Source organism: Eucyclogobius newberryi, unplaced genomic scaffold (genome assembly GCF_026437365.1).
Source record: "Eucyclogobius newberryi isolate DKJ021-1_F unplaced genomic scaffold, fEucNew1.0.hap1 SCAF_6, whole genome shotgun sequence".
Classification (NCBI taxonomy): Eukaryota; Metazoa; Chordata; class Actinopteri; order Gobiiformes; family Gobiidae; genus Eucyclogobius; species Eucyclogobius newberryi.
The window spans coordinates 39,828,471-39,853,656 of record NW_027316278.1 but is presented as its reverse complement, the minus strand read 5'-3'; the positions used below and the strand labels follow the sequence as shown (position 1 = coordinate 39,853,656).

Sequence of the window (25,186 nt, the reverse complement as noted above, 5' to 3'; positions counted from 1 at the left end):
TCAAAATCAGAATCAGAAAAGGTTTATTGCCATTGTCAATGAACAGAATTCACAAACATTCGGTGCAACATAAAACAATGAACAATGATAAAACAACCCATATAAAGTCAACCTATACAATTAAAAATAAAAAAACAATTAAAAACAAATAAAATCTGCTCATTGAACATATAAATTGGAAAAAAGTTTAGACGTTTCCATTCCTAGTTTGCATTACAAATAAAGTTTTAGAAATCCATCTCAACCCAACAACAACATCCCAATAATAACATCAGTTCCAAGTTCACCAATATAAATAACAACCGCACCGTTTGTGCAGAGAGATTGAAACTCTCCCTCTGTTTTGTAACTTTTGTAACAATATAAAGAAAAAGAAAAGACTAAATAATATCCTGTCTACCAAATATACTATTATACGTACTTAAATAACAAACAATAATGATATTAACCACATAGCTAATTCTATTAGCATGATGGCAAAATTCCAAATCTATAAAGAAAAATCCAACCCCCTAGATTCAACATTTTTTTAGTTGAATTAAAAACATATATTGACACTATGTGAAAACTAAATAATTAACAAAGCATTAGAACCATTAAATACCTTAAACTTAATTATAAAATATAAATATTATTAGCCATGTTTTTCTTCTCTTTTCCCCTGTTGTTTATCTGATTGATTTAAGGTTTGTATTTATTAATTGCTAGTTATTTATATTCTGTTGAATATGAATTTGATCATATTGATGTCCCGTATAAATATTTTCTTGGCCCCGTTTTAAAATTGTGTTCAAATAGAAATGTGCAAATCTTACAATTACAAAATGGCCGCTGCGGTCGTCACGGCAACAGAACAGAACCGAAGATTCTCTAGCGTTCTTTTCCGTATTGGGCGGAGCTTAACACGGAAGCAGCTGTGCACAGGAGCAAAACAAACCGCCCATGGAATTACATATTACTTCTACCTTTATTCTTCTTCTAAAAGTCACGACACTGGATTTACTGGATTAGAGGTTTTCTCTAGACTTTTCTCATTTATTAATAATGATCTTAGGAAACATAGAGTTAACACAAAGTGATGATATCTGGCTGGTTCGGGTCACGTGGGGCCGGTGTGTGCTCGGGTGCAGCGCTGTTAGCGGGGCTCCTGCTCTCAGTGCACGCGGCTGGGATCCAAGCAAGTCTGAGCCTGGGACCTGATGGGGCCCTTCCGAGGGTCAGGGGTAAGACAAGATGTGTCCCGGTCCTATGTTCATAAAAGTGGTCTGACTATAGCACAATTACATTTCATACGTCAACATATTTAGAGACATACAAGTATGTTTACATGAATCTTACTGATGAAAATGTACTTTTATGAATGTTGGATTGGCCAAATATAAAAATGAAATAAATGTTCTTATTATAGTCCACATTTGTATCATCAAAACTCAAAATTATATGTTCACATTTTCATCTAAAGTTGGAATCCATGTGAAGTATTATAAATTGTAATCAGTCTTTCCAAAAGGTTTTTATAATCGTTTCAGGGAATATTTTACAAAAAGTGCAGTTAGGGTCAATTGTTTTAATGTATCTTAAGCATAAATTGATTATTGGGGTTAATTCTATGAATTAATTTGAAAGAAACATTTTCATCTTCTGGTTATTTAAAAAAAAACATTTAAAGTTCATTATAACGTCTGGGACAAAGTGTCTCCAGTAGAAAACAGCCGCGTCACAGTCACAGACAGTGTGTGTGTCAGTCACAGACAGTGTGTGTGTCAGTCACAGATGGTGTGTGTCAGTCACAGATGGTGTGTGTCAGTCACAGACGGTGTGTGTGTCAGTCACAGATGGTGTGTGTCAGTCACAGACGGTGTGTGTGTCAGTCACAGATGGTGTGTGTCAGTCACAGATGGTGTGTGTCAGTCACAGACGGTGTGTGCGTCAGTCACAGGCGGTGTGTGAGTCAGTCACAGGCGGTGTGTGAGTCAGTCACAGGCGGTGTGTGAGTCAGTCACAGGCGGTGTGTGAGTCAGTCACAGGCGGTGTGTGAGTCAGTCACAGACAGTGTGTGTGTCAGTCACAGATGGTGTGTGTCAGTCACAGACGGTGTGTGTGTCAGTCACAGATGGTGTGTGTCAGTCACAGATGGTGTGTGTCAGTCACAGATGGTGTGTGTCAGTCACAGACGGTGTGTGTGTCAGTCACAGATGGTGTGTGTCAGTCACAGACGGTGTGTGCGTCAGTCACAGGCGGTGTGTGAGTCAGTCACAGACGGTGTGTGTGTCAGTCACAGATGGTGTGTGTGTCAGTCACAGGCGGTGTGTGAGTCAGTCACAGACAGCGTGTGTGTCAGTCACAGACAGTGTGTGTGTCAGTCACAGATGGTGTGTGTCAGTCACAGACGGTGTGTGCGTCAGTCACAGACGGTGTGTGCGTCAGTCACAGGCGGTGTGTGAGTCAGTCACAGGCGGTGTGTGAGTCAGTCACAGGCGGTGTGTGAGTCAGTCACAGACAGCGTGTGTGTCAGTCACAGACAGTGTGTGTGTCAGTCACAGATGGTGTGTGTGTCAGTCACAGACAGTGTGTGTGTCAGTCACAGGCGGTGTGTGAGTCAGTCACAGACTGTGTGTGTCAGTCACAGACAGTGTGTGTGTCAGTCACAGATGGTGTGTGTGTCAGTCACAGACAGTGTGTGTGTCAGTCACAGATGGTGTGTGTGTCAGTCACAGACAGTGTGTGTGTCAGTCACAGGCGGTGTAGTCACAGACGGTGTGTGTGTCAGTCACAGACTGTGTGTGTCAGTCACAGACGGTGTGTGTGCGTCAGTCACAGGCGCGGTGTGCGTCAGTCACAGGCGGTGTGTGCGTCAGTCACAGGCGGTGTGCGTCAGTCACAGGTGGCGTGCGTCAGTCACAGGCGGTGTGTGTGTCAGTCACTGTGTGCGTCAGTCAGGAAATGTGTTCCAAGGTAGGGTTTTTTAGATAGGATTTGATACAGTTTGTTTTAAATGTATTATTTAGTGTTGTAAAAGCGAGAACGTTCAATCCTCCATTTTCACAGGAGTTAATTATAACAGATTTCTTTAGATAATGGATAGTACAGGACTATTTGTGTAACTCCGTCCTCTAGAGGGCGCATGTTTTTCCGCACCGTACTTTTTTGTATAGGAAGTGAGGCAGCAGCCATGTTTTTCTGTGTCAGCAACATGGATCTATTATAATATCTGGATAGGGTGTGGCCAGCAGCATGATGCAGACACCCCCAGTGGCCACTCCATTGGTACTGCAGCCAAAGAAATCATGTGGCCAAGAAAGCTTTTTCCCCCTAGAGCGCAATGTAACAAAAAACTGCTCGTGTTCAGCTGACAGGGACCTAGAGCTGACAGGGACCTAGAGCTGACAGGGACCTAGAGCTGACAGGGACCTAGAGCTGACAGGGGCATACAGCTGACAGGGGCATACAGCTGACAGGGACCTACAGCTGACAGGGACCTACAGCTGACAGGGACCTACAGCTGACAGGGGCCTACAGCTGAAATGTCGGATATAGCAGCAATTTTCATTGACTTTTTCTAATTTTAAGATCCTTCAGTTGTCTTTAAAACGCATTTTAAGCTGTAGCTTCGGCTACGCTCTAGCCCAGCTCTAGCTCAGCTCGTGTGCTGATTGGTCAGAGCGGTGACCGTCTAGACCAATCAGCGCGTGTAGGTGACGTGAACGAGCCGAGATGCCGCGAAAGAGCCCAAATGCCATCAAACTAATGAACTAATGACCACCGTGGATCTTAGGGCCGCGGGTCTGGTCTGAGGGGCCCTGTATGACCGGAGCAGGAGCTGTGTTCATTTCCGGCAGAAAGTCAAACCTGTTCCCAGTGCATGTTGGACTCCTCAGGGCTGCGCTTTGTCACCGGTGCTGTTCATAGTTTTCATGGACAGAATTTCTAGGCGCAGTCAGGGGTCAGAGGGTGTGGTCAGGGGTCAGAGGGTGTGGTCAGGGGTCAGAGGGTGTCTGGTTTGGGGACCACAGGATCTCATCTCTGCTGTTTGCAGACGATGTTGTCCTGATGGCTCCATCAAACCCGGACCTGCAGCTGCACTGGGACGGTTTGAGCCGAGTTTGAAGCGTCTGGGATGAGAATCAGCTCCAAATCCGAGGCCATGGTTCTCGACCGGAAAAAGGTGTCTTGCCCTCTCCAGGTGTGGAGAGCATGAGAAGACATGTGCGCCTGTTTCCTTGTCTGCTGCGAGCCTTTATATAGTAAATATACATTTTAAACCCGTTTACCACATTTTCTCCAGCGCGTTTTGCTGTAACTAAGCAGAGTTCTCGCTGAGGGGCTCAAAAGATACTGCCAGGTATTAAGATCACGGCGCGTAGGCGCTCGCTTGCACGGCGCACACACAAATGGCCACATACGCGCGCACACACGACGCACACACAGCACGGGGCACGCGCACGGGGCGCGCACACACACGGCACACACACACACGGCACACACACACACGGCACACACACGCTCAAACCTCAGCCCAGCGAGAACACTGCTAAGGCTGCACACTTGGAAGTGTCAGTTCTACCAATGCAAAACACGCTAAATCTACTGTTACACTCACCTGCGCGCCACCCCCCCCCTCTCCTCCCACGGTCCGATTTAGGCAAACCCGGGAGAAAAAAACGTTTGAAATGGAAATTATTTTTCTTATTTTATTTATTTCGTCCGCCTGTTCATTATTTCATTAAAAATCCGTAAACCAAGTAATAAAATAACTGCGGCCTAATGATAAATATAACTTTTCCCTGTGCAGACGTGTTCTTCTACGCCGTGAGCCATGACGACGCCCCCTCCCTGCTGGTCAACTTATGCTGCCTCCTGCTGGTGGGGCCATGTCAGGAGCGGCGCTGGGGCACCGCGGCCTTCCTCTGGCTGTCGGCCCTGTCCTGGGCCGCTCTGCCCTGTGCCTACACCCTGGTGCTGTGGGTGGGCGTGGGCGAGGCCAGCCGGGTGTGTGGATACTCGGCGGTGCAGCTGGCCCTGTTCACCGCTCAGTGCACACAGGTGAGGTCCGCCCACTGACCTCAGGTTAGAGGACATGTAGTGCAAATCTGACCTTTTACCACTTTTACCACTTTACATTGTTTCCTCATCAGAACATGCTGGAGCTGTATTAGGCTTCATTCTCACTTGTTTCATTCATTATTTGTGTCAGGGAATGAGACATACACCAATGCTATTCCTTAACACACAGAGAACACAATTCAACTTAGAATATGAAACGACACAGAAATATCAGACTTTTGAATGGCATGCATGGGAGAAAACGCCGGGCTGCGTCAGCCAGGCTGTTGTAAGCAGCCTGGTGACCCTCCTGCGTCTCACACCGTTTTTTCTCATGCAGGTTGGTTTTATTAGACATTCTTGAATAGGCGGGTCACATTTCTCATTGGTCAGCTTCACATCAAGGCACTTGTCTTTTACAACAGTTGGTATTTTTCCTAGAGATAAAGCCTTGGTGAATGTTTTACCCATTCTCCCCTGGGGTGTCACCCCCCTAGGGTAAACATCCTTTGGCCCATCTTTACGACACCTTCACAAATGCAGTTTGTCACACATGCCGTTTTTCTCTCAGACTAATGATGCAGATAATACATCACTATTATGCAGATAAAATACATCACAGAAATATAATCATATATTTACATTTTATCACATTTTGTCATTGTAAAGTATTGTAGAAAAAAGATAGAGCTGGACACGACTTTCATCCAAATGTAATTCTCAATCTGCGGCTCTAGTCTGAGACCTGCCCACTGGGCGGAGCCTCCTGATAATAGCCTGTCCTGTGTCTCTGTGTATTTGTTTGCACTGTTTTACATTTCACCTGAATCTTCTTTTCTTTCTGTCTTTATCATCATGAGACGTTGTGCTCGCATTCACAAACATTTTACTTTGCCAAACTTAAAAGAGAGCCAGGGTTTTTCAGCTGAGTCGTCTTCAGGTCGATGTGGGCAGATGTGCACGGCTGCTTTTCCTCCCAGAGACAGCAGGGGGCGACAACGGACACTTCAAACGCCCCGAAAATACATATTAAACCATGACGGGGAGTTCCCAAAAAGCAAGAGAATGCTAGAGCTGGTAAATGTTGGTTTGGGGAAATTGAAGACGATTGAAATGAAAAAGGTTTCATAGCACTTGATTCAACTGTCTTCAATAAAGTATAGAGTATATAATGATCACTATTCTGTCCCACGTTCCTGTATTAGGGCGTGGCCGGTCAATGCTTCATGTACTCTGCAGCTTAAAGATGTCAAAGCTGTCGGCACTGCTCTCGCCGTGGGCTGTGATTGGCTGCCGGTTCAGTAAAAGCAGTGTGTCTTTTAAGGCAGCACAGTGCAAGTCAAACATAAACTATCTTAAAGCCCCATTGTGTAACATTTTAGCCTAAAAGTGTACTAATGTAAAAGCATATTTTTTTTAAATGTACTAATATTCCACAGTATGACACAGCTCTGTCTCCATGGAGCATGTTCCAAAGTTTGCACTTTTTATTTCCATGGAATCATGCAGGTGACTTTCTACAGTGTCACGTCAAATCTATTTTATTTGTGTGAAAAAATGTTTGGGGCATACGCATCTGAACAATGGACAGAGCCGGGTTTAAGTGTTTGAGTCAATAAAATTGTACTGAAAATGTGCATTAAAAATATCTAGTTTTGCTTCATTTTTTGGAGTAAAACTTTAATAAATCAGGCTTAGAATTAGTCCGTCTGTACGATCCGTCCAACTCTTGTCGAGTCTTAGATTGTAAAGTTTGTTGTGTAGGTCTTTAAGGTCTTTAAGGTCTTTATATCTCTGTAGGAGGAAAATGCATCGTCTCATTTCAGGGATCTAAGGACACAAGTGGGTTCAGTGGAATAATCAAACCTCTTTTGGTGCAGATTGGACAGTTTTGTAGTTTCCAGTTTTGTTTTTTGAGAGATCCCAGTGAAAAGTGCTGAGACTTGTGGTGCTGTTGGCAGGTGCGAGGCAGGAGGCTGCTCAGAGGCGTCCCGCTCTGGCTCCTGCCCTGGATGGCCCTGCTGCTGGCTCTGCTGCTGCTGCCCGGGACGCCCGCTCTCCTGCACTTCTGCGCCATCTGCCTCGGACACAGCTGTATCCTACGTGTGATAGACCTGCAACGCTCTGTCATCCAAATGTTCAAAGGCAACTGATGTACATTTACATTTTTAACTAACATCCAATCAAAATTCTAATGGTGTCAAGTCTTTAGAACAAAAAATAAGCAACAGATTTGAATTTCTGAGGTAGAAATGTCAGTTACAAAGGATGGACAAAACGCAGAATACACACTTCTCCAATAGTTTTACAACAGTACATTACTTTACCTTATGTTTGTTTTGATACGGGCAGAACTTGCTTGTCCCTGATTGGCTAATGTACATTTTCCGGCAACAAAATACTATTTTCCAGCTTCAAATATGTATTTCAGCTTCACAAATCACGTCTACTTTGTGGTAAAATATGTAATATATCTTTAAATAGAATGGAATGCTATTGTGGTGTCAATATTAGGCCTGTAACCGGGCCGAAATGGATGTCTTCTACACAGTTTGTGGGAAAGTAATAGTAAAACCAACCCATGAGACAGTAAGTAGTAGTAGATGTGCATGTTGGTGGTCCTTAAGCCCAGTCCCAGATAGTGCGTCCTTCATCGGGACGTTACAGAGGCTGGAGCTCTTCAGCCTCGTGCTCTACATCCCAGAGTGGGCCTACGTCTCCTCCTCCTCCAGACTCCAGCTCCCCACACACTCCACCTCACACAGGTGACTCACTCCACCTCACACAGGTGACTCACTCCACCTCACACAGGTGACTCACTCCACCTCACACAGGTGACACACTCCACCTCACACAGGTGACTCACTCCACCTCACACAGGTGACACACTCCACCTCACACAGGTGACACACTCCACCTCACACAGGTGACACACACTCCACCTCACACAGGTGACACACACTCCACCTCACACAGGTGACTCACTCCACCTCACACAGGTGACTCACTCCACCTCACACAGGTGACTCACTCCACCTCACACAGGTGACTCACTCCACCTCACACAGGTGACACACTCCACCTCACACAGGTGACACACTCCACCTCACACAGGTGACACACTCCACCTCACACAGGTGACTCACTCCACCTCACACAGGTGACTCACTCCACCTCACACAGGTGACTCACTCCACCTCACACAGGTGACACACTCCACCTCACACAGGTGACTCACTCCACCTCACACAGGTGACACACTCCACCTCACACAGGTGACTCACTCCACCTCACACAGGTGACACACACTCCACCTCACACAGGTGACACACACTCCACCTCACACAGGTGACTCACTCCACCTCACACAGGTGACTCACTCCACCTCACACAGGTGACTCACTCCACCTCACACAGGTGACACACACTCCACCTCACACAGGTGACACACACTCCACCTCACACAGGTGACTCACTCCACCTCACACAGGTGACTCACTCCACCTCACACATGTGACTCACTCCACCTCACACAGGTGACACACACTCCACCTCACACAGGTGACACACTCCACCTCACACAGGTGACACACTCCACCTCACACAGGTGACACACACCACCTCACACAGGTGACTCACTCCACCTCACACAGGTGACACACACTCCACCTCACACAGGTGACACACACCACCTCACACAGGTGACACACACCACCTCACACAGGTGACTCACTCCACCTCACACAGGTGACACACACTCCACCTCACACAGGTGACACACACTCCACCTCACACAGGTGACACACACTCCACCTCACACAGGTGACACACACCACCTCACACAGGTGACACACACCACCTCACACAGGTGACTCACTCCACCTCACACAGGTGACACACTCCACCTCACACAGGTGACTCACTCCACCTCACACAGGTGACACACACTCCACCTCACACAGGTGACACACACTCCACCTCACCCAGGTGACTCACTCCACCTCACACAGGTGACTCACTCCACCTCACACAGGTGACACACACTCCACCTCACACAGGTGACTCACTCCACCTCACACAGGTGACACACTCCACCTCACACAGGTGACTCACTCCACCTCACACAGGTGACACACTCCACCTCACACAGGTGACTCACTCCACCTCACACAGGTGACACACACTCCACCTCACACAGGTGACACACACTCCACCTCACACAGGTGACTCACTCCACCTCACACAGGTGACTCACTCCACCTCACACAGGTGACACACACTCCACCTCACACAGGTGACTCACTCCACCTCACACAGGTGACTCACTCCACCTCACACAGGTGACACACACTCCACCTCACACAGGTGACACACTCCTCCTCACACAGGTGACTCACTCCACCTCACACAGGTGACACACACTCCACCTCACACAGGTGACACACTCCTCCTCACACAGGTGACTCACTCCACCTCACACAGGTGACACACTCCACCTCACACAGGTGACTCACTCCACCTCACACAGGTGACACACTCCACCTCACACAGGTGACTCACTCCACCTTACACAGGTGACACACACTCCACCTCACACAGGTGACACACACTCCACCTCACACAGGTGACACACACTCCACCTCACACAGGTGACACACACTCCACCTCACACAGGTGACTCACTCCACCTCACACAGGTGACACTCCACCTCACACAGGTGACACACTCCACCTCACACAGACACACTCCATCTCACACAGGTGACACACTCCACCTCACACAGGTGACTCACTCCACCTCACACAGGTGACTCACTCCACCTCACACAGGTGACTCACTCCACCTCACACAGGTGACACACACTCCACCTCACACAGGTGACACACTCCACCTCACACAGGTGACACACTCCACCTCACACAGGTGACACACACCACCTCACACAGGTGACTCACTCCACCTCACACAGGTGACACACACTCCACCTCACACAGGTGACACACACCACCTCACACAGGTGACACACACCACCTCACACAGGTGACTCACTCCACCTCACACAGGTGACACACACTCCACCTCACACAGGTGACACACACCACCTCACACAGGTGACACACACCACCTCACACAGGTGACTCACTCCACCTCACACAGGTGACACACACCACCTCACACAGGTGACACACACCACCTCACACAGGTGACACACACCACCTCACACAGGTGACTCACTCCACCTCACACAGGTGACACACACCACCTCACACAGGTGACACACTCCACCTCACACAGGTGACTCACTCCACCTCACACAGGTGACACACTCCACCTCACACAGGTGACACACACTCCACCTCACACAGGTGACACTCACTCCACCTCACACAGGTGACTCACTCCACCTCACACAGGTGACACACACACCACCTCACACAGGTGACACACTCCACCTCACACAGGTGACTCACTCCACCTCACACAGGTGACACACACCACCTCACACAGGTGACACACACCACCTCACACAGGTGACACACACCACCTCACACAGGTGACACACTCCACCTCACACAGGTGACACACTCCACCTCACACAGGTGACTCACTCCACCTCACACAGGTGACACACACTCCACCTCACACAGGTGACACACACTCCACCTCACACAGGTGACACACACCACCTCACACAGGTGACACACACCACCTCACACAGGTGACACACTCCACCTCACACAGGTGACTCACTCCACCTCACACAGGTGACACACTCCACCTCACACAGGTGACACACACTCCACCTCACACAGGTGACTCACTCCACCTCACACAGGTGACACACACACCACCTCACACAGGTGACACACACCACCTCACACAGGTGACTCACTCCACCTCACACAGGTGACACACTCCACCTCACACAGGTGACACACACCACCTCACACAGGTGACACACACCACCTCACACAGGTGACACACTCCACCTCACACAGGTGACACACTCCACCTCACACAGGTGACTCACTCCACCTCACACAGGTGACTCACTCCACCTCAAACAGGTGACACACTCCACCTCACACAGGTGACTCACTCCACCTCACACAGGTGACTCACTCCACCTCACACAGGTGACTCACTCCACCTCAAACAGGTGACACACTCCACCTCACACAGGTTTTATTTATTTTTTTATTTTGCCCCCGTCTAAGCGTTAACGTGGGGTCACGTATCATGTCGGTGCAATTGATGACGGTGCGGAATTCTAAACTAGAGGTGTGATCATGCCAAAATATGAGGTGCATGAGTGCAGAACCTTGAGGGCGTGGTCTGGTGCATCTGTGAAAGGCCAGAATCATAACTACTAAACTTGAATAGTGCACTGCAGTCGTGTTACTGCCCCACATGGACCAGATCATCATAATACAACAATCTTCATGGACATACATCACATACATGATAAGTTATAGAAGAATGAATACAGTCACATTTGATGTGGTTATTTTGTCTCCCACTCATGTGAACAGAGCAGCGCCGTTACACACTCGGCTCTTAAAGCTCTTTGCTGGACACCTCCACGTCCAGCGTCAGCCTCTTACTGCGCGGTCTGGACCAGACTGGACTGAGCAGACTCATGTGCTCAGCTCAGAGAGGAACCCCTCTAAGAAACCGGATCAATTCCAGTGTTGCAACACAAAGTAGATACAGAAGTAAAAGAACAGATAACTTATAGAAAGAAAAAAAAAACACTCTTAATAGAAAAGCTCTCTCTATTATACTCTTAATAAAAAGTAAAAAAATAATAATAGTAACAAAACTAACACTCTTATTTACTGCCGTTATATAGACGGAGAATATTGCACATGGGTATGACTGTATTTGTTATAAAGTCTGACAGCAGCAGAAGGAAAGACTGTGAAACGTCTCCTTCACACAGCGAGGGTGGATCAGTCACACTGGGTCCCCCACACTGCAGGTCCCCCACACTGCAGGTCCCCCACACTGCAGGTCCCCCACACTGCAGGTCCCCCACACTGCAGGTCCGAGTGTCAGACACAGTCCCGGGCTCTCACAAACTGGGGTCGGTCTGTGAGGTAGTCCAGGACCTCAGGAGCTGATGGTGTTGAAGGCGCTGGAAGAACAGGATCCTCACAGAGCTGCCAGGCTTCTCCAAGTGAGAGAGAGAGCGGTGCAGCAGGAGATGACGGCGTCCTCCACTCCGATGCCAGGCCGATATGCAAACTGCAGCGGGTCCATGGCTGAACCCACGGTGGAGCGGAGGTGGTCCAGGACCAGCTTCAGCAGTCTTCAGGTGGGACGTGAGAGCCACCGGCCTGAAGCTGTTGAGGTCTTTGGGGCGCGGTGTCTTAGGCACATGTACCAGACAGGAGGTCTTCAGACCTGTGGTACCACCCTCAGCTTCAGGCTCATGTTGAAGACATGCTCCATAACTCCACATTCGTTTAAGGATCACAAGTTTAGAAGCAGAGATGTGTGCTCAGCCACTCAGGGTTTGTACCTGGTTTAGCCTTGGTTTAGTCTGGGCGACGCGCACGCACACGCACACACTATTTAGCATTTAAACAATACATTTATTAGAATGAATCATGTATAGTTTTCACTCACAGGAATTTTGAGATGAAGATGAGGTCACATTGTCTTTTCTTTTTAGATACAGTTCACATTCTGAGGCACTGCACAAAGAACCAGGGCCCTCTGTTCCCTCCTACCACCACTCTCCTGGAACCAGTCCTGGGACAGACCACTTACAGTCCGGGGCGGGTCCAGGCTGGAGCACAGACCACTTACAGTCCGGGGCGGGTCTTGTGTGGGACAGTTTTCATCGTGCGACTGAAGCAGAGCTGTTGGAGGACCAGATGCTCCGGGCCGGGATCCTGGCATCTCTCCAGGACTCCTCAGTCAGTTTTCCTCATCCTGGAGCCGAAGCAGAGGTCCTGGGGTCTTCACGCAGCCCTGGTGTCACGTCGGGGGTCCTGTCCTTTCTACGGGACACTCTGCACACACCCGAGAATAAAGTGGAGCTGCCCAAGTCCTCTGTGTCATCACTCAGGTGGTTAAACTCATTAAGCATGGTCCAAAATGTTTGGTGACATCCTGTGTGTGTGTGCGCATCTTTAAAACTGTAGATATAGATACAGATGTAAAGATTTATATTAGAGAAGAGCCTTTTTTGTCTCCTTATGGAGAAATGGGTACAAAGACACAAATGACAGTCCAGTCTTCTCGTTGACAAAGCTCATACAACACCCATGTGACCATGACATGAAGTCCAATCCCATTTCTAATACAAAGTCATCAAAAGTTTGTTGACAGTGGAAACACAAGTCTGAGCCTTAGGACAAACTGGGACGGACTCATGGAGACAAACGGACTGGTTCCACTTTATAATCACTACATCTTAATTTGCCTTCACAAATTATGAACAAAAACTTCATCATAATATACATTTAGTTTATTATGCATGATTCAGGCTTAGTTACTTAATTGAACCGACACCTTAACGTGTTGGAGGGGTTTGAGCGCCCGAATGATCCCAGGAGCTGTGTTGTCGGGGCTTCAAGCCCCTGGTGACGGGTCAGACCTGGAGCGGTTCAGAAACTCTTTATGAATAGAGAGAAACCAAGGCCAGTTACGTTGCCTGGATTGGCGTTACCGGGGCCCCATCCTGGAGCCAGGCCTGGGGTGGGTGCTCAAACGAGTGACGTGAGGCCATCCTACCGTGGACCCACCACCTGCAGGAAGTAAGGGGCAGATGCAGAGTTATCTGGGCGGAGGTCGACGGCAGGGGCCTCGATGACCAGATCTCCGGAGACAGAAACTAACTCTGGGGACATGGAATGTCCCCTCACTGGGGGGAGGAGCCTGAGCTTGTGCGGGAGGTTGAGCGGAATTGACTAGATATAGTCGGCCTCACCTCCAGCACAGTTTGGGCTCTGGAACCATCTCCTCGAGAGGGGCTGGACGCTCCACTTCTCTGGTGTTGCCCGCGGGGAGAGGCGGGGCTGGTGTGGGCGGGGCTGGTGTGGGCGGGCTTATAGCCCCTCAGCTCAGCTGCCACGTGTTGGGAGTTCACCCCGGTGGACGAGAGGGTCGCGTCCCTTTGCCTTCGGGTGGGGGACAGGTCTCTCACTGTTGTGGCGGCCTACGGGCTGAACAGCAGTGCAGAGTACCCGGCCTTCTTGGAGTCCCTGGGAGGGGTACTAGACAGTGCACCAACAGGGACTCCATTGTTCTACTGGGGGACTTCTACGCCCACGTGGGCAATGACAGTGACACCTGGGGAGGGGTGATCGGGAAGAACGGCTTCCCCGATCTGAACCCGAGCGGTGTTCAGTTATTGGACTTTTGTGCTAACCACAGAATGTCCAGAATAAACACCATGTTCAAGCACAAGGGTGTCCATCAGCGCACGTGGCACCCTAGGCTGGAAATGGTATTGGTGACTTTGCGACCACAGCTCCGAGCAGTCGCATTGACAATGGAGGTCGAGAACATGGTCCACTCGGACTCAATGTCCCCAGCCTCCCCCGGGATCTGGGACAAGCTCTCCTGGAGGTGTGAGTTGAACAAATTTTGTTGTTACAACGCAGTAGAACAGGAGGAAAGGACAGATTATAGGAAGTTTCAACAAAAAAAACACTCTTAATAGAACTCTTGGGAACTCTTGGGAAATAAAATAAAATAGATAAATAAAAAATAAAAAGATAAAGATAAAAATAAGATAATAATAATAAAATAATGATAATAGAATAAAATAAAATAAAGTAAAAATAGCTAGCAAAAGACTAGGCAATAGAGCAGAAACTTTTATTTATTCTGGCTTGAAATAGGCTCAATTGGAATTATTTTTGACCTTCTATAAAATATGTGTCACATGTTTTTGAAAAGAATGCTGAAATGAGATGTATAGAATAACTCATTGTCTGTTGTCAATTAAATCATGTTTAAGGTGCTCTTTTGGGTTCATTCGCATTTGTAAATCTGACTCTGAAAGCACGTCCTTGCCCTCTCCAGGTGGGTGGGGTGTCCTTGTCCCAACTGGAGGAGTTCAAGTATCTCGGGGTCTTGTTCACGAGTGAGTGAAGGATGGAGCGTGAGATTGACAGTTGGATCGGTGCAGCAGCTGCAGTGATGCAGTCGCTGCATCGACTGTTTTGGTGAAGAAGGAGCTGAGTCGAAAGATCAAAGCTCTTGATTTACCGGTCACTCTACGTTCTGACCTCACCTATGGTCATGAGCTTTGGGTAGTGACCGAAAGAACAAGATCGCGGATACAAGCGGTCGAAATAAGTTTTCCTCCGCCGGGTGGCTGGGCGCTCCCTTAGAGATAGGGTTGAGGAGCTCAAAGTAGAGCCGTTGCTCCTCCAGTTGAGGTGGCTCAGGCATCTGTTCCGGAGCCTCCTGGGCTTCTCCCTGGGCAGGTATTCCGGGCATGTCCCACCGGGAATAGCCTGTGGAAGACCCAGGACACGCTGGAGGGACTATGTCTCTTGCTGTACAGCGCGGTGTCCGCCTGTAACAGGCTTTGCAGCGTCGGCGTCGGACGACCTCTCCTTACAATGTCTAACTTTTCTTGAAAAGTTTGTCTTGAGAAAGACGTTATAATTATATCCTCGACCAAATTGATATATTTTCCTCATTCCGCCCGTTGTGGGTTGAAAAACATCTTAGTAATACACGGGTTAATGTGTCTGTCAAATCCAGTTTCTTCCTTCTGAGGTTTCGCATAGCCATCGCTATAAGACCTGCTTCTCAATATTGGTGATCCAATCAAAAGACGTGGCCGTGATGCACCTGCTGCTCCTGTGTAACAGCTGCAGACGTACAAGAGCCATCTCTGAAGCTGACTGGTTGACACATCATTTTCATTTCCATTTACTATAAGCTACAAGCACCAGCTCTGTTGAGTCTGAAGGTCAGAGGTCAGATTTTAGATCCATGGACTGAATATGATTGGATGAAATATCTAACATAAAGACCAGCCTCCAAATCTGAACCTGGGGCAGAAGCAGTGCAACAAGAGGAACGCCATGAAATGAAGAGTAAAACTCTTACTCAGGGGAATAATTTGATAAATATGTGTGGGAAAATATATATATATTTTTAAATTATATTCTGATTCTGTTTAGGCTAGCAGAGAAGGCCTTACTGGTCCTGACGGCCCACCACTGGTTAATAGTTTAATTTTCTTTTTAAAAGAGTTAATTTTAAGGGAGTGTCTACAGAGCCGCGGCCGAAACTGCCATGTTATTTTGTGCCGCGGCTCCTGAAACTGCTGCGGCTCTGCAGCCACGGCCTAGTTTTAAATGTTGCCTGAAGCAACCGCTGTTGTGATTTTGGGCATTACAAAAATAAATTGAATATAATTGAACTTGGCAGGTCATGCACTGAATAAAGTGTATCATTAAACAAACACCATGACGTGACGCCTGAATACAAAGACTCGCCTGCAATCTGTCCTCCACCTTTGACCAAGACAGACCATGGTTCTGACATTAGTGCAATACGAAAGTGCTGGAGCTGCTCTGTCCTGGGCCATCTGAAGTAAAACAACACCTCGAACAACCGTTTTCAGCAGCTGAACAATAAGTAGAGCAGTTTGAACATCATGCTGACAATATGATTCATTTGCTCTGCTCTAGTCTAAAACAGTTTGACTTAAAGGTGCCATAACATGCTTTTTTCACGTTTCATAGTCTATCCTAAGTGTATAATTGATAATAATAATAATAATAATATTTTTTATTTATGTAGCGCTTTTCAGTGACCCAAAGACGCTGAACATATATAAAAAAAGGGGGGGGGGGTATTTACAGACAGGGGGGGACAACACGTACAATACACATTAATATACAGATAAAATGAACAAGACAGAAGAAGTAGAGAGAAAAAGATGGGGATGTAACAGGGGGTAGAAGAGTAGGCAATGGGGTAGAGGAGGCTAGGGGTAGGGGAGGTCATAGGCTTGGGTGAAGAGGTATGTTTTTAGGCGGGATTTGAATGTTGTGAGTGAGGGAGAGTGGCGGACAGGTTGGGGGAGGGAGTTCCAGAGTCGGGGTGCTGTTCGGGAGAATGCTCTGTCGCCAAAAGTTTTGAGTCGGGATGTTGGTGCAGTCAGGGTGAGAGAGGAGGAGGATCGGAGAGCTCGGGTGGGGCGGTGGGGGATGAGGAGGTCAGACATGTAGGGGGGGGCAAGGTGGTGAAGAGCTTTGAAGGTGAGGAGGAGTATTTTAAAGTTTATGCGCTGCTTGATGGGGAGCCAATGGAGAGAGCGGAGAACGGGAGTGATGTGATCACGGGACCGGGTGTGGGTGAGGAGGCGGGTGTGGGTGAGGAGGCGGGCAGCGGAGTTTTGGACCATTTGGAGTCTGTGGAGGGAATGGGAGGAGATGCCAGTGAGGAGGCAGTAGTCAAGGCGGGAGGAGATGAAGGCATGGATGAGGGATTCAGCAGCGGGGAGGGTGAGGCAGTGTCGGATTTTGGCGATGCGGCGGAGGTGGAAGTATGAGGTCTTGACGATGTGGCTGACATGGGGAGTGAAGGAGAGGGTGGGGTCCATGATGACACCGAGATTGCGTACCAGGGTAGAGGGAGTGATGGTCGAGGTGTCGATGCTGAGTGAAAAGGGACCAGTTTTATTGAGAGTGGATTTGGTGCCAATGAGGAGGAGCTCTGTTTTGTCACTGTTCAGTTTGAGGAAGTTGAGAGTGAGCCATGATTTTATTGTAGAGATGCAGGTTTGGATGTGGGTGAGGGGAGGGTTTTGGGTGGATTTGGTGGTGAGGTATATCTGGGTGTCGTCAGCGTGGCAGTGAAAGTCCAGGTTGAGTTGGCGGAGGATGTGACCAAGGGGTAAGATGTAGCAGATGAAGAGGAGGGGGCCGAGGACTGAGCCCTGGGGGACCCCCTGCGTTACTGGGGAGAGGGTGGATGAGTGACCGGAGAGGGAAATGAACTCTTGCCTGTTGGTGAGGTAGGATGTGAGCCAGTCAAGTGCAGAGCCCTCAACACCCAGTTGGCGCAGCCTTTGTAGGAGGATGGAATGGTTTATAGTGTCAAAGGCTGCGCTGAGGTCTAGTAGTAACAGGATGTTGAGGGCCCCGGAGTCTGCAGAGGTGAGGAGATCGTTGAGTACTTTGACCAGGGCTGTTTCAGTGCTGTGAAGTGGGCGGAAGCCAGATTGGAGGGGTTCATAGAGGTTGTTTGACTGGAGGTGGGTGTGAAGTTGGGCGGCGACGATGCGTTCCAGCGTTTTTGAGAGGAACGGCAGGTTGGAGATGGGGCGGTAGTTGGAGAGGTTGGTGGAGTCTAGGGTGGGTTTTTTGAGGATGGGGGTGATGGAGGCCAGTTTGTAGATGGAAGGAACATGGCCGAGGGATAAAGACTGGTTGAAGAGGGTGGTGAGATGGGGGATGAGAGCAGGGAGGCAAGCCTTGGTTAGAGTCGTTGGGAGGGGGTCGAGAGAGCAGGTGGTGGTTTTGGAAGCGGTGATTAGGTCTATGATGAGAGGAGTTAACAGAGGAGAAGGTGGTGAGGGGAGGGAAGGGTGGGTGGTCAGGGAGAGGAGGGGGGGCAGGGGTGGGGGTGGTGATGGAGTTAATGGAGACGGCAGTCATGGAGCTGTTGATTTTGGAAATTTTGTCATTGAAGGCAAGGAAGAAAGAGTTGCAAAGGTCAGGGGAGGAGGGTGGAGTGATGTCCGGTGGCTGGAGCAGCTTGTTGACGGTGGAGAACAGGGTGCGAGGGCTCCGGTGGGAGCTGTTGATGAGGGTGGAGAGGTGGGCAGATTTGGCGGCTTGGAGAGCGTCACGGTAGGAGGAGATGTGTAATTTGAAAGCTTCGGCGTGGACGGTGAGGCGGGTTCTTTTGAGGAGTCATTCGAGTTGGCGGCCAGTCTGCTTCATGGTGCGGAGTTCAGGGGTGTACCAGGGGGCGGGGTTGATGTATGAGACGGAGGAGGTTTTCCAGGGGGCTAGGGAGTCAAGGGAGTTGGAGAGGGTGGTGTTGAGCATGACAGCATAGTCGTCGGGGGAAGAGGGGGGGGAGTCAGGGGGGAAAGCAGAGGATATGAGCTGGGAGAGCGTGAGGGGGTTGACTGACTTGATATTGCGGTAGGTGATGGTGCGTTTTTTGGGGTTGTGGGGCGAGGGTAGGGGGGCGGAGAAAAGGATGCAGAGATGATCAGAGAGTGGGAAGGGGAGGGGGTGGGGCTTAGATATGGGTAGGAGAGAGGAACAGACTAAGTCCAGAGTGTGGCCTTTGGTATGGGTGGGGAAGTCAATATGTTGGGTGAGATGGAAGCAGTCCAGGAGAGAGAGGAAGTCGGATGTCAGTGGGGCGTTGGGGCAGTCAATGTGGATGTTGAAGTCACCAGTGAGTAGGAGGCGGGCAGAGAGAGAGGATGCGATGGTGAGGAGTTCAGACATTTCAGTGAGGAAAGAGGGGTGGGGCTTTGGGGGACGATAGATCAGGATAGCGGTGATAGAGTTGGGGAGGGAGAAGGCGAGGTATTCAAATGATGAGATGGATGGAAGGTTGAGGTTCAGTTCAGTGATGGATGTAGATTTTTTATGAATAACAGCAAGACCTCCCCCACGCCCGGAGAGGCGGGATTTGGCAGTGTAAGTGTAGTTGGAGGGAGTGGCTTGGTTGAGAGCATAGAAGTCCAGGGGCTGTTGCCATGTTTCACAGAGGAGAAGCAGATCAATGTTATTGTCCAGTAGCAGTTCAGATATAACAGGTGATTTGTTGGAGAGGGAGCGGCAGTTCAGCAGTGCAAGGGAGATGGATGGGGGCGCAGGGGTGGGGGGGCGGAGGTTGCTGAGGTTGGCAGTGCGGCAGGTGGGGGTGACGGGGGGGCGAAAACTAGTCCAGAGTGAGGGGATAGGTGAGCCGTCGTTGGAGTGTTGGTTATGGGAGTGACCAGAGCCCCGGTGGATGTAGCGGGGCCGGCGAAGGATCCCAGCTGAGCTAGCTGCAGAGGCAGCAGCAGCTGGGAGACGGTGGTTATGGTTGAGGAGGTGAAGGTCAGCAGCGGTGTAGGTAAGTAGGCGAGAAGTTGGTGGAGCTGTTGTGCAACACCCTTAACATAATAGTTAAGAAATATCACCCAGACCTTGGACCCCCTCACCAACCCGGACATGCAAACGGCTTGGTTTGATATTCGCCCCCACCCTTGAGAAGAGCCATCTGGCTCCCCCGCCCAACCCGTGACATAGTCTCAGAGCGTGTGTGCCCCGCCCACCCGTGACGTAGCCCCACAGCTGTCTGCTCCGCCGCTCCGTGCGAATGAGTGAGAAACGATAGAACTTCAGATCAACACTACTTTGAGACTAAATAAATCTGGTGTTTATTCTACAGCGTGCGCAGAACAGATATATATATATATATATATATATATATATATATATATATATATATATATATATATATAATTATAGTCTATCGCGCTCTTATTTCCTGGTTTTTTGGTATCGGATAGAACTTCTCTCCGTTTATTTTCCCGGTTGCTGCATCAACTGCCACATAAACCTTCACCATTGTGATAATAGTAAAGAGTGCGATATCATTAATGAAGTTTTGGGCCTCTTTGAGCCGTGTTTCCTCGTAAATCGAAGCAGAAAAACTCCGGGGCTTGTAGGGAGACAGCAGTGCGGAGCCGGGGGGAAAGGGGCGGGAGGCGGCAGGCGGGCGGTGGGTGGAGAGGGGGGAGCGTGAGGGGGGATGGTGACGCGTGCTTGCCCTTATGACGCGGTCTTGCCCCACCGCCCGTCAGTTTGCAGATTGGAGGAAAGGAGATAGTCTGTACTATAGCTAAACACTGCGGGAATCAATCTAAAAAACACTCTGGACATATATGAAGCACAAATAGCAATGTAAGAAGGTTAAAAGCTCTGAAAAGTCGATTTTGCATGTTATGGGACCTTTAAGTCCTGCTCTATGATTGCGCCCTCTTGTGTCAGACTAGAGTAGGAGCATCTGATGGGACCTGTCTTCTTCTGAACCTGAGTGTAAATCTGGTGATTGTTCTTGTATAGAGGAAATTAGAAAGTTTTGTGACTAAATGAATGTGTGTTTGTTAAAAGCAGTGTGTGTTTGTTCCTCAGGCTGCAGCAGCTGGAGAGGATGGGCTTCTCCACAGACAAGGCTGTGGTGGCACTGGCTGCCTCCAAACAACTAGAGGGCGCTGTGTCCCTGCTCATCGACGACAGCATTGGGTCAGAGGCGGTGGTAGTGGGAGCCAAGCGGAGCCAAGACCCCAGGGCCCCCTCCACACAGATAAACAGGGACACTGGAGCAGGACAGGCACAAACACCTGCAGAACTCACAGGAACTTAGAACTGTGTCAATCTCCTAGACAACTGAAAATAAAGGTTCAAAAGGCCTTTTTATTTGTCTTTACTGACTGAATGTAAAACACACTTTTTGTTGGCTTTGCCCGTGATGTTTTGCCTCTCCCCGAGCTGCCAGCAGATGGTGCTCAACTGTAGGGTTAAATGGCATGTTTGGGTTCATTTGCATTATTTAGGGGCCCAATATTGACGTTTTGAAAAGTGTGCAGTGTTTGTACTGGCTCTGAAACCAGGACCAGGAGCTCTTCCACACATTATTATTGAGTGTGTCTCTCCATGCTGAGGCTCCAGAGGACCAGAGGCTCCAGAGGCTCCAGAGGACCAGAGGACCAGAGGACCAGAGTCTCCAGAGGCTCCAGAGGCTCCAGAGGCTCCAGAGGCTCCAGAGGCTCCAGAGGACCAGAGGCTCCAGAGGACCAGAGGCTCCAGAGGCTCCAGAGGACCAGAGGCTCCAGAGGACCAGAGGACCAGAGGCTCCAGAGGCTCCAGAGGACCAGAGGCTCCAGAGCACATGTGTAATATACAAGGCCACATCCGGCCCGCCAGATGTTTTAATCCGGCCCGACAAACACTTCGAATTTATATTTAATATATATGTATATTTTTTTCAATCGATTCATAGAACCGTAGTTATGTGACCGTTTTTATCACTAAAACTACAAGTCCCACAATGCCGCCGGTGGCCGTCCCTCCCCCGCGCGGCTCTGCTGCACTGCTGTGTGTACTGCCGAGGGAGAAGTGCTGAGGAGTAAGGACGCGCATTGCGCACTTTACACACTGTTGAGCAGAAGTCTGAGCGAGGAAAAGACGTGTGGCTTTAGGAAACACGTGGAAGAAAGAAAGGAGACGTTTTTGTGGATGTTAGAGCTGTGCTGAAAGTGGAGCTAACAACAAGACAACTAACTTGTGTGATGATGCTCTGTGAGGAAAACATCCTCTACAAACCTGGACAGATCAGGAGCCACAGGTAAAAACACAGAAGTATGAACATGACTGTGTCCACACTAATGTGACTGAACACAAACACAATGACATCATTTCAATTCAATTTATTTTTGTAAGGCCCAAAATCACAATAACAGTCGCCTCTGAGGGCCCAATCAACAATGTCTGTGGTGGCGATGGAGTCAGACAATGTCTGTGGTGGCGAGGGACGATGTCCCAGGGTCTTCCGTCCTTAGACTCTCCTTTTCGGCCAGGAAAAAATACAAAAAAAAACCTCTTTGGGAAAAAGCGTAGAAACCTGGAGGAGTTCCAGAGAAGGAGAGATCCGACTCTCACAGACGGACACGAGGGAGACTGGAGCTGGAGCCACTCTTCAGGCAGATGAGGGACCGTCCACACAGGGCAGGGACCACTTCACCAGGGGAGGGACATCTGGGTCCACAGGTCCTCAGGAGTGAGACAAAGAAAAAGAAAAGGCGGTGAACAGTTTGCAAGTGGATCCATCCATCCATTTTCTACCGCTTGGTCCCTTTCGGGGTCGCGGGTGACTGGAGCCTATCCCAGTGACTTCGGGCCTTAGGCGGGGTACATCCTGGACAGTGGCCAACTTGTTTGCAAGTGGAATTAAAAATAAATATTTTTGAAAGAATAAGTCAGAAGCAGAGGACAGAGCTCAAGCTGTCATACTTCCCCCAGCATAGTTACTCCTAGGGCAGCGTAGCTAAAGCTGTGAGTTTATGTTTCTGTTCCTAACTACTCTGACCATAAGCGATTTCGAAGAGGAACGTTTTAAGCCTGGACTTAAATGAAGAGACTGTGTCAGCATATTTAACATGGGTCGGGAGCTGATTCCATAACACAGGAGCTTGGTAGCTAAACGCTCTACCTCCTACAGTACTTTTAGAGACTCTTGGCACCACCAGAAGGCCGGCATTCTGAGAGCGAAGAGCTCTGTTTGGATGATATGGTTCTATAGCATCTTTGAGGTAGGATGGGGCCATGTCATTTATGGCTTTGTAGGTCAAGAGTAGAATTTTAATTAATTAATTTGATTCTAAACTGGACAGGAGCCAGTGAAGAGACTCCAGCACCAGCGTAATGTGTTCTCTTCTTTTAGTTCCTGTTAGTAATCTTGCGGCTGCATTTTGAACCAGTTGAAAGCTTTTTGTGGAGCTTTTAGGACACGCTGTGAGCAGGAGTTACAGTAGTCTAATCTAGTCGTTACAAATGCATGGATAAGTTTTTCGGCATCGCTTTTAGGCAGGATTCTTCTGATTTTGGCTATGTTGTGCAAATGGAAATAGGCTGTTTTACAAGCTTGATTTATATGAGCTTTAAATGAGAGCTCCTGGTCAAATAAGGCAAGGCAAGTTTATTTGTAGAGCACATTTCATACACAAGGCAATTCAAAGTGCTTCACACAGCAGGAAAAATGCATTCAAATCACAAAGAAATTACAGAAATACAATAAAATTAACTAAATTAAAAATTATCAATCCAACTGATTTTCTAAACTAATAAAATCACAAACAAAAGAGAAGAGTGCAACGATAAAAATTAACTACAATAAAATTAACTAAATTAAAAATTATCAATCCAACTGATTTTCTAAACTAATAAAATCACAAACAAAAGAGAAGAGTGCAAAGAAAAAATCCCTTCAGTCATATGCGCAGCTAAACAAAACTGTTTTTAGCTTAGATTTGAACATTGTCAGAGTAGAAGCCTGTCCCACATCTTCAGGAAGACTGTTCCAGATTTTAGCTGCATAAAACTGAAACGCAGATTCCCCATGTTTTGTCCTGACTCTGGCACCAGCAGGAGGCCGGTCCCTGAGGTCCTCAGAGTCCGAGATGGTTCATATGGCACTAACATATCCAAGATGTACTTTGGTGCTAGGCCATGGAGAGACTTGTACACAAGCAGAGCTGCTTTAAAGTCTATTCTCTGAGCCACAGGGGGCAGTGCAGAGACCTGAGAACAGGACTAATGTGATCATACTTCCTGGTTCTAGTCAGGACCCGAGCAGCAGCGTTCTGGATGAACTGCAGCTGTTTTACAGCTCGTTTGGAGAGGCCAGTGAGCAGGCCGTTACAGTAGTCTAATCTACTGGAGACAAACGCGTGGATAAGTCTCTCTAAATCTGGTTTTGACACTATATTTTTGATTTTGGCAATGTTTTTTAGATGGTAAAAAGCTGCTGATGTTATTGATTTGACGTGGCTATTAAAGTTCAAGTCTGAGTCCATTATTACCCCCAGATTTCTAATTTGGTTTGTAGGTTTTAGAGCGAGACTCTGGAGGTGACCGCTAACACTTTCTCTTTGTTTCTGTGGGCCAAAAACGATTATTTCAGTCTTGTCTGAGTTCAGCTGGAGAAAGTTGTTTTGCATCCACACACTGATCTGTTGGATGCAGTGACAGAGTGAATCTACTGGTCCATAGTCACCTGCCGATAGTGAAACATAGATCTGAGTGTCGTCTGCATAATTGTGATAGGACACATTTTCACTGCGTATCAACTGACCCAACGGCAGCATGTAGAGGTTGAACAGAAGGGGACCCAGGACTGACCCTTGGGGCACTCCACAGGTCAGGGTCATGTGGTCTAAGACACAGCTACCAATTTCAACAAAGTACTTCCTGTCTTCCAGATAGGACCTTAACCAGTTTAGGGCAGTGCCAGTGATGCCCACCCAGTCCTCTGGTCTCTGTAAGAGGATCCCATGATGAACAGTGTCAAAAGCAGCACTCAGATCCAACAGAATTAAGACTGAGGCTTTGCCCGTGTCAGTGTTCAGGCGGATGTCATTTGTCA

General features: G+C 48.6%; 1 protein-coding gene across 1 annotated transcript; it reads left to right on the top strand.

Annotated features, from left to right (window-relative positions):
• The first annotated feature begins 908 nt into the window (after positions 1–908).
• On the top strand, positions 909–21,427 carry rhbdd3 (rhomboid domain containing 3). The gene is made up of 6 exons (XM_072432725.1): positions 909–1,223; positions 4,793–5,043; positions 7,005–7,137; positions 7,682–7,808; positions 12,723–13,121; positions 21,178–21,427. The coding sequence occupies exons 1-6, from the start codon at positions 1,079–1,081 to the stop codon at positions 21,407–21,409; spliced, it is 1,287 nt and encodes a 428-aa protein (XP_072288826.1). The 5' UTR covers positions 909–1,078; the 3' UTR covers positions 21,410–21,427.
• The last annotated feature ends 3,759 nt before the right edge of the window (positions 21,428–25,186 follow it).

What these genes read in the sequence shown, in the direction of transcription:
- rhbdd3 (XM_072432725.1), top strand. Translation starts at nt 1,079, where the DNA reads ATGATATCTGGCTGGTTCGGGTCACGTGGGGCCGGTGTGTGCTCGGGT. An exon ending in TCACCGCTCAGTGCACACAG is followed by an intron (nt 5,044 to 7,004) that starts GTGAGGTCCGCC and finishes TGCTGTTGGCAG; the next exon opens with GTGCGAGGCAGGAGGCTGCT. An exon ending in ACACACTCCACCTCACACAG is followed by an intron (nt 7,809 to 12,722) that starts GTGACTCACTCC and finishes TTTTCTTTTTAG; the next exon opens with ATACAGTTCACATTCTGAGG.